This window comes from Rhagoletis pomonella, unplaced genomic scaffold (assembly GCF_013731165.1).
Source record: "Rhagoletis pomonella isolate Grant_MI unplaced genomic scaffold, Rhpom_1.0 Rhpom_scaffold_00008, whole genome shotgun sequence".
NCBI classification, from domain to species: domain Eukaryota; kingdom Metazoa; phylum Arthropoda; class Insecta; order Diptera; family Tephritidae; genus Rhagoletis; species Rhagoletis pomonella.
The window spans coordinates 45,450,491-45,460,988 of record NW_023458562.1 but is presented as its reverse complement, the minus strand read 5'-3'; the positions used below and the strand labels follow the sequence as shown (position 1 = coordinate 45,460,988).

The window sequence follows — 10,498 nt, the reverse complement described above, 5'->3', positions numbered from 1 at the left end:
TGAAAATAACGGTTATGGGATGATCGAAAGATTAAAAATCATAAAAAAAAACCACTAAGTTTGATCAGAAAAATATACATAAATCCAATTTCAACTGTTAAATTATGACGGTCCCTGTTTTAATTATCAATGGAATCAATTTAACTACGTACTTACCTAAGCTCACTTTTGCCAAAAGTTCATCACTATAATATAGATGATTATATAATTTTACAATTGCCGGATGTGAACGGTAATTGCGACGCAAACGTGTCTGCAAAGTATGATCATAGCTACCATCAACATGAATTGCATAACAATCGCGATTAAGCAAACGCTCCATTAGCGAGTATTTTAGACCAAGCTCTGCGGCTACCGGCGACATAACCACCGGCCCCAATTGCTTTGTATCGCCCGACAATATTACACGACAATTTTTCGTATTGACACTCGTTATGGCAACCAAAGCTTCTGGTTCCGCTGTGGCGCCCGCCTCATCTATGAATAGATGAGTAAATGGCCAATTGCCAATGGTGCCGGTACGCAAGCGGCCCATAGTACAGAGGGTCACCACAATTATATTGTATTTTTGTAATACTTCAACAGATGGTGAATTATAAGAACGTTTGCAAAAATTCGAATGCTCCAAAAGTGTGCGATTTATATTTTTGAAGCTCTTCTTAAATAGTGATTTCGAGAAGACACGCAAAATGGCCGTCGGTGGTTTGGGGCGTCCCATAAAATTTGTACCACTACGTTGTAGTGTGAGTTTCCTAAGTTGAGGATTTTTCTCAAAATGTTCACATAACTTCAAAGCAATTGTATCGCAAGCGGAATTCGTGCTTGCTGTAATTAAGATACGGCAATTCGGACGAGAAATGTATAGCTGGAGTATGGCTTCTACGATTGTGGTCGTTTTGCCGGTACCTGAGGAATACGTATGAAGAAAAATAGGAAAGTTAAATGTTGTGAGATTTAAAATTTAAGAGTAAAACGCTTTCCACCTGGCGGTCCGACAACTATATATGGCGCATAAGGGTTTGCACCGCCAGCAATTTGTGCAACAGCTTGCAATTGTTCTGGATTTTCACTAATTTGTTTATTAATCAGTGATAACCTATATGAAGAGATAAGAAATACATAAAAATTTGTGTGTAGTAAATAAAAAAAAAAATCGTACTTCACTGTCTTCGGTGCTTCCTGGCGATAAGGGTTCCTTTGAGGAAAAAGATACTCGCACCGTACTTCATCTAAGAGTTCCAGCGCACGATGCATATAACGAAAGTGTACCCGCCTCGATCGAAATATGATGTCATAGCTTTTAGTTATATTGAAACGAGGATTTGAACTTTCCACAAACGCCGTTTGTCCCTCGAGTTTATCCAGTAAGCCTACTTCTCGAAAAAGTTCTACATCAGTGGTCAGCGATTCATGTGGATGATGTATGAGTAGATCAACTGGATAATTGAGCTGATTTTGTGCTATTGCTCGACTCATAAGTGGCACAAATACCACCTCATCCATTATGGGATTGAGTATTTCATCGATATTGACATTTGTTGGTACATTAATCTAAACATTAAAGGGCAAATCGAAATATAAAAACACACATATGTAGGTATGTGAATTAGGTATATGGCTTTTCTTGACCTTCCGTTACTAACATCGGTCCCTCAGACCGAAGTTCAGAGAATGTTAATTTCTTCACATTAAATATATATGTTTGGTTTGCATATTTAATTAATATTAGTTGTTGTTGTAATCAACACTAAAATCAAAAAACATAACAAAACCAAATAACAAAATTTCATTAAATAATACATAGTAAAAAAACACGTTAACAAAAATTCGAGTAAAGTTATTAATTTTTAAATAAGTCAATAAATTAAATCAATAATAAATATTTTGTATGGAAATGATACTAGTAAATAGGAAATATATTTATATGAGTAATAAGCGGGGAACGGATTTTTAGGACCTAAAAACCGACAAAAAAGCCAAAACAAAACGACGAAATCGGCTGGAAAAGGCAAAATAAAATAGCGAAATAGGCAGGAAAAGGCACCAGAAATCGCAAAAAGGCACTAAAAAAGACAAAAATCGGTTGTAAAAAAAAGTACATTTATTTTAGAAATATTTATATTACATTACATTACATTATATTACTGGTAATAAGTCTTCATTCTCGGCTTGAAATATACAACTTTGCTCTAAGCACAGGAAGCTGCCGCACTCAAAACATATACTAATATCGGTCTCACAGACCGAATCATTGAAAATGGGAATAAAACGCAAGATAGCAGCGATCAGTCTACACAGCCATCAACAAGATCACTGATCAACCGAGAGGTATACAAAGAAAAAAGTTCGAAAAGCTCAACTCTGTTGTACATAAAGCTTTAAGAATATGTTCGGTCTATGAGACTGCATGTTAGTAACGGAAGGTTAAATAAAATATACCTATGACAGGATGCAGAATGATGAAAAACCAAAACAAATAACGTTTTCGTCAAAATTTGGTAAAAGAAAAACAGTTCACGTAGGGAAGCGCGAGAAAAAAATGTTTTCTGAAAAAAAAAACATCATACATATACTACCGGCAAAAAGTATGGGCACAGCAAATTTTTCACAATATATGGAAAAATTTTTATTCTAATATTTTTTCGCAAATTTTTTATAAAAATATGGTTCATTCTATAACAAAAAACATAAAAATATATGTATTCCTAAACTTTGTGCAAAACTTCCCAAAATTCAGTAAACTTGCATGCAAATTTCGAGTGTGCAGATTTGCAGCTCAATCAATTTCATTATAATAAAGCACAAGTTTTAAGTAGCTAGGAATTACCGCTGATTTTTGGCAAATTTTTTCACGCAGTTTCTTCCATACAAACAAATTTTTTTGAAAATACCTTATATGGAAAAAATGCAAAACATCTTCGACAAAAAAAATTCTCAAAAATTATTTTTTTACTAGAATTTAATGGGCTGCAAAACTGTATACTCAAAAAAATTTAAAAAACCGGATTAAAAAGGTGAAAACTTGCTGAATTTTCGCGAGTTTTGCACAAAGTTTAAGAATTATATTTTTATGCTTTTTGTTGTAGATTGAACCATATTTTTATAAAAAATTGGCGAAAAAATAGTAGAAAAAAATTTTTTGCACAAACAAAAAAGTTCTCAAAAATTATTTTTTTACTAGAATTTAATGGGCTGCAAAACTGTATACTCAAAAAATTTACAAAATCTGATTAAAAAGGTGAAAACTTGCTGAATTTTCGCGAGTTTTGCACAAAGTTTAAGAATTATATTTTTATGTTTTTTGTTGTAGATTGAACCATATTTTTATAAAAAATTGGCGAAAAAATAGTAGAAAAATTTTTTTTGCATATATTGTGAAAAATATGCTGTGCCAATACTTTTTGCCGGCAGTGTAGGTACATATCTGTGGAAATTTGACAAAACAACTTAAGTATATTTTTCACGGACAAACTAAATAGCATATGTCGACAAAACATATTTTTCCGTCAAAGAGAAGAAATTTATAATTCGAAAGAAATATTAAAATTTTGTATAGCTATTCACAACCTTTTAAATGTCTCTGTTTTCAACAAATGAATGCTTTCTTTCAAATAAAATTTTTATTGCTCTGATGGTAAAAAGAGCTTTGCCGACATAAGCTATTTAGTTTGGCCGTGAAAGATAGACTTAAGTTGTTTTGTGAAATTTCCACAGATATGTATATATATGTAACATGGTGAAATTAGAGACGGGTGCAGTAATAAAACAGCTTTCTCGCTTTATTTTTCCTATTTTGTTTACGTTCGGCTATTTTATAGAAATTTTTAAACGCAAATTTTCAAATATGATTGTGTCAAATCTTTCTTCTCGCTCTTATTACTTCACCATGGGAAAATTCCATGTTATACGAATTATGACTGCGATAAAAAAAATAAAAACTGCATCTAAAAACTATTATTTTTTTTTTATTCCGATGACTTGTCATATCCCTTTTGATGCAAAAATGTTCCGAGAGAATTTCGAAAAAAATGTCGCTTACGTACATATTTTTAGCGATTTAGGGTCGATATATGCTTTTTCAGTACCACATATGAAAATCTAAAAAAATATGTACATATGTATATGGAAAATTCCAGGTCAACGGAATGAAAAAATCAAAATAGAAACTAGTTTTTGATTGCATATACATAAGTAAGTACAATGCATGTGTTTGGTCGGCACAACATTTTCTCGGAATTCTTTTTTTAAAATTTGCTTACCAAATTTCGACAAAAACGCTATTTTTGTTGGTTTTTTACCAATCCTCATCCACCTCACAGGTATATTTAATTTTAGAAAAAAGTTATATGAATAATGTACATATATACATATATATATGTAAATCTGGTTTATACACATGCAGCTAAATTTCTACTTACGTCGAATTTTAAGTACCCGCCACACGAAGTTACTACCACGTTTTCCAGATACACACGACAATACGGTAGCATTGTGTGTAGGTCTTCTATTTGTATTAACATTTTGAAAATCTTGAAAATATTAGTTGATTCCAGTTTAGTAAAGTCCAGATAGTCCCTAAAAAAAAAAAACACTTCTTTAATAAACATCTTTGAAATAAATGGCATTTTCATGCAAAATCCTTTTTTATGACGTTTTCGTTTCTACAGCAAAAGTTTGCCTTTTCATTACCCTCTTCGCTCAAATACTAAGCAGAGGGCAATGAAAAGGCACACTTCTTTTGTAGAAATTAGATTATGTTAATTTGTTCCCATAATCCAAAAAACAGTTTAAAAAAATATATGTATATTTTAAAACAGGTTAAGAAGTGTAAATTCTTACAAAATCGAACCTAAAGTACCCAACAAAGGTATTCTTTTTACTGTAAGTTCTATCATGCATTTCCCAGTATTGCCGTATACAGGAAGTTGGCGTAGTTATTGTCCGAGTTCAAATATTACATACATATGCATATATGTTTTTCGTTTGAACTTACTGTATCATCTGGTCACCTTGCGATAAAAATTCACAATTAAACTGATTTTCTTGAGCAATCTTCATTTCTTCAGTCGGATAATAGTGTCCTAGCTCTGTGACCAACTTGAAAAGCCTGCAATAAATGGTAAAAAAACAAAAAAAAACAAATAAATATTTGATTATAAGAAAATTTTCGAAAAAATACTTTAATTATGTACATATGTTATACATACATACATACATATTCAAAAATAATATTTCAATAATTACCCAAAATTCGGTTGCTCAAAAATATAATATTCGGGTAGATTATATCTTATCTGTCGTGCAATAGGTTTTGGTTCGTCCCCAGCATTTTCTTCGAGACTAATTTTATTTTTAAAACTCCAGCAAATATCTGCAAATGTTTTTGCGCCGCTGGTTGTTGGAGCAACTTCGATAGGTTTAACTTTGTTCTGAAAAAGAAAAAAATTAAAATAAATTTTAAATTTTATCCAGCTGATTCAACATGTTGATTCTTTTTTAAATATTCGTAATGTTTTTTGAGCTAAATTTATTTTGGAACTTTTTCTATAAAAATACCGTTTAAAACTTTGCACAAAAGTTAGGAAAGCTACAAATTTTCATCAAAATTTCAACGTTTTGTCACTTAGAGGGCAATTTTGGCAATTTCAGCATACCAGCGTTACAGTAATGCCTACTCTATTTATTCCAATATTATTTCTGGGCAAAATCTAACAAAAAATGGAGCAGCCAACAATTTTGTGAAAAGACTATCCAATTCCTATGTAGATATTGTTAATTTACCGTTATTCTGCTTAAAAATTGGTTGCACTTAATCACGAGTATCTCACGTACCAATTAAAAGCCCGTACGGAAAATGAAAGCTAACGAAATTCTTCATAAACCCTATATACATACATCACCTCTCGATGGGCCTGATTTCTGAGAAATTTTTAAATCAGTAAAAATTTTTTTTTTAATAAAAAAAATTCAAACTTTAGCGGGTAAAAAAAATATTATAAAACAAGTAAGAAAGTCTAAGTTCGGGCGGAGCCGAACATTAAATACCCGGCGCAAGTATTAAATATATGTTTTCCACCTTTCCGAAAGCTACCGCTACATGATAAGCCGGGGTGTATACATTTTAAGTAAATTAGCGTCCTTAAATTTCGAAATATTGCAGTTCCAAGCATATCTGAAATTTACCGTTATATGAAAAGCGGCCTCAATTTTAGTCCGATTTCAACAATTTTCAACGGTTTGCTTTTAAGTGGCAAGCACAATAGCCATACCGAGCTTGGTACAAATTGCTAGAACGGTTAGCGAGATACATATATGTGATCACAAGTGGGCGGTGCTACGCCCATTTTCCAAAATTTTGTCATAAACGTATTTCTTGGTAAAGAATTGTTGCAATCATCAATTTTGAATAAATTAGCTTCAATATATACTGATTTATCGAAGATTTTGTATTTCTCGAAATTACCGTTATATGGGATGTGGGCGTGGTTATTGTCCGATTTTAGAAATTTTCGGCCAGTTGGTATGCTGTACCAGGACCAACAACTGTGCCAAGTTTGGAAGAAATTGGTGTAGCGGTTACCAAGATATACACATGTAACCATAAGTGGGCGTGGCTACGCCCATTTGCCAAAATTTTGTAATATTCTTATTTTTCGTCTAAAACTCATTGCAAATATCAATTTTGAGTGAATTATCTTCAGTAGTTATTAAAATATCGCAGTTTTCGTTTTTCTGAAAATTACCGTTATATGGGAGGTAGGCGTGGTTATTATCCGATTTCGCCCATTTTCAATACCATCCGTCCCACGCCCAAAAGAAGTTCACGTACCAAGTTTCGTTAAGATATCTCAATTTGTACTCGAGTTATCGTGTGCACAGACGGACGGACGGACGGACGGACGGACGGACGGACGGACGGACAGACAGTCACCGCTTAATCGATTTCTCTTTTCATTCTGATCATTTATGTATACATTTGTCTATATCTATCTCGATTCGTTTTGCCTGTTACAAACAACCGTTATGTGAACAAAGTTATAATACCCTTGTGCACAAGTGCGCTCGGGTATAAAAACAAGGCACTAATGAAGAAAATCGATGATATATAAAGAAGGAATGAGTGGTTAAATGAAAATGCGCAAAGATTTTTTGTATTGAAAAATGTTACTCATACGCCATGTACACCTGAGAAAAGCTCTTTTCTTATCATCTTTCATATACAAAATTTTTGCGCATTTTCACTTGACTATTCATTCCTTATTTTTTATTTTTTCAGTTTAATTAGTTCTTAAGATATACGTGATTAAGTGGAACTTTTTTAAGCTGAATAATGGTAAATTGAAGATATCTCGGAAACTTATCCAAACAAAAAATCATAAAATAATCATTAGATGCCCATCTAAATTATTTTAATATATAGACTACGGTCGCTGTTTAAACTTAATCCGATAGCGAGAACTTTTAATATGTATATGTACATTAGGGTGCATTTGTTTTGCGACTATTGTTTTTTTTCACTCCTACCTCGAAATTTTGTGGAAAACACCTAAAAAATTCCTCCCTGAAAATCGGAACCCTTAATATTAACATTAAGTACTCGCCCAAGGTGTCAAAGATTTCCCATATAAAATACACGTAAACTTTGATTGTTTTTCTTCAAAATTCATGGTCAATGGCGGGCTTTCTTCAGAATTGAACGTTCTACAACAAAGCCAATTGCGGTGTAGCTCAAGTTCCCACCAGCGAGTTAGTGCGGGTCACTAAACCCAATATTTTCATTAATTTCCGGTTTTTTTTTCTCATAAATAACGAGAGGTACAGAAAAATTACAAATCACAGACTTGTAGGCGCAAAAGAAGCACCCTAATGTACAAATGTATAGTATATTCAAAATCAGTGTTGGAAATAGTACCCAAAAAGGAGTAAAAATAATCGAAATTGTTTCCCCTTTTCCTCCCCTAAAATGCATGACCGCAATTGGTATGCAGCAAAAGCGAGGTTATGTAAGTGACATCACGTGGGGCGTTTTTGAATCAACAGCTGAGATAGTACGTTTTTAAACCGAATCTGAAATAGGGTGCTCTTGAAAAGTTTTCTGAGATAGGGCGTTTTCAAACTGGCTGCGAATCGGAGTCGGGGGGACCTCAGATTCGGATTGAGCGGGCTGAAATATGGTCGGTTAAAAACACACAACACTTTTTTTTTGTGCCGGTGCAATCGACCAACAAAAGTATCTCTATGGTGCTAGAGTGGTGTTTACACTTAGTCTACACGCACGATTAGTATGGTTCTAGTCGCTTTTCGGGTAAAAACTGGTAAGACTGTCAAATACAACGCAACTTTTGCGTTCGCGTACTTTTTTCGATATTTTCCAATTTGAAAGGTACTCGTTCGTGACTCTCTTGCAAGTTGCTGTTGCATTTTTTTCACTGGAAATCTATTCGAACGCACTAATACACTCCTCGAAATTTTATTAAAGTTATTTGCACTTCTACCATTAATACTTGTTGCAACGATTACGCCACACTCTTTTTGCTCTGGTCTTAAGTCTTTAAACCTCTATTTATTCTGGCACATAAAATATGCCAATATCGTACTTCTTTTCTAAGTATTTGTGAAATTTTCCGTTTAGTGGCTGATTCTCCTACGAAATTCAATTAAAGGTAGTCGTTTCTGAGTTTCAGAAAAAGTTAATTGAGAACGAGATCGTTTTTCTTTTGATGCCATTTTGAAGTTTAAGTATTTTTTAAAGCATTTGAATCTTTATACGCGTGAGTTTTTTCAAAAATTAAGCATGGGAAAAGGAAAAACGCTCACAACCGCGGAACTTGCTCAGATTCTTGCTTACAAGGACACAGGCATGTCCAATCGGCAAATCGCGGCTAAATTGGGTAGGTCTGCTACAGCAATAGATAACGCGATTAAGTTAAAAAAGAATTATAATACTAATCGGTCGAATAAAAATAATCAAAAATGCTCTCCTCGGCAAAAATACGCTATTATTCGTGCTGGGCTGGAAAGAAACGCAACGGCTTCCAAAATTGTATCAGACCTTAACTTACCAGTATGTAAACGTCGTGTGCAACAAATTTTAGCCAGCAGCGATCGCTTAGTTTGGAGAAAAATGAAATCCAAACCGGCATTGAATGAATCCCACAAAACAGCTAGATTAACCTTTGAAAAACAGCACATGTGACCGAGGAGTGGAAAAATGTTATATTTTCTGACGAGAAAAAATTTAACCTCGATGGACCTGACGGTTTTAATTACTATTGGCATGAATTGAGGGGCTCTGAGCGCTTTTCCACCAAACGAAACTTTGGAGGAGGTACTTTGATGGTTTGGGCTGGTTTCAGCCACTACAAAAGGACTCCAATCTGCAAAATTTCAGGACGTATGAACTCGGGGGACTACATAAATCTTTTGGACGAAGTTTTGATTAACTTTATGGAAGATCTACCGGACACAAATGCGACATTTCAGCAAGATAATGCTGCAATACACGCATCACGCGCCACCCGTAGTTGGCTTCGAGAGAAGGAAATTCCTGTTTTAGAGTGGCCATCACGATCTCCAGACCTAAATCCGATTGAGAACATGTGGGGCAATCTTTCTCGTCGAGTATACGCTGGAGGACGAAAGTTTCAGTCGATAGAACAGCTGCGTAGCACCGTAACTGAAGAGTGGTACAAAATTTCGCAATCGGAGTTCCAAAAAGTGATTTTTTCGATGCCAAACCGCATTTTTGAAGTTATAAATAAATCTGGAGGATGGACTCATTATTAGCATAAGCATTTTCTGACGTGTTTTTTTAGTTTTCTAAACCATTTTTAATAATGCCTTTGATTGAATTTCGCAGCTGGAGTTTAGAATTTCGCTTTTAAATTGCATTGTGAGCTCGTAATTGGATATGTAAGCAACTTTTTTTAGTTGTTAACTGTAAATGAAATAAGTTGTCTAAACTAATAAAAAAAAAAACATTCTCGCGGTTTAAATTCACGGTTTTTGAAGAGAAATTAGGCGCATTTAATTGAATTTCGCGGAGTGTAGTTTGGAAAATGTAACAGTAGTCAACACAGCTGCGAATTCAATGTGGCTGAGTCATTAAGTACTCGGTTTAGAGTGCATATGTAGCTATATAAATATTTTTTTGTATACATACATACCAGTTAATGACACGAAAATTATACGTATTGCAGCTCCACATTTGCATTCCTTTTGTTTATCTTAATTTTTTCCTACTTTATTTAACATCGTACATACATACATAAGTCGTCGTATCAGGTTGCTTTGCAGGAAAATCTAAAGCGGTGATTCCCCCATACATACATACATACATATATATATATGTAAGTACATAATTTACGTTTTTCTGACTATTTATGTACACTAGACTGCATCACTCCCCATAGAACAAAAATCGGTACTGTGTACCCATTGGAATTATAAAATCTATTAACTATTATTCCACAAAAATATTTCGGAAAAATATTAAGAT

The 10,498-nt window shown here is 33.7% G+C and overlaps 1 protein-coding gene across 1 annotated transcript in view; it reads right to left on the bottom strand.

The window, feature by feature from the left end:
* LOC118745316 (putative helicase MOV-10) overlaps window positions 1-9,565 on the bottom strand; it is an 11,326-nt gene extending 1,761 nt beyond the window's left edge. Inside the window, exons 1-7 of the mRNA XM_036478841.1 lie at window positions 9,461-9,565; window positions 5,245-5,429; window positions 4,994-5,107; window positions 4,419-4,575; window positions 1,160-1,551; window positions 984-1,096; window positions 157-906 (exon numbers count right to left, since the gene is read on the bottom strand). Of these exons, the coding sequence (XP_036334734.1) occupies window positions 157-906; window positions 984-1,096; window positions 1,160-1,551; window positions 4,419-4,575; window positions 4,994-5,107; window positions 5,245-5,429; window positions 9,461-9,565 (1,816 nt within the window). The remainder of the gene's footprint in view (window positions 1-156; window positions 907-983; window positions 1,097-1,159; window positions 1,552-4,418; window positions 4,576-4,993; window positions 5,108-5,244; window positions 5,430-9,460) is intronic.
* Between the last annotated feature and the right edge of the window lie 933 nt (window positions 9,566-10,498).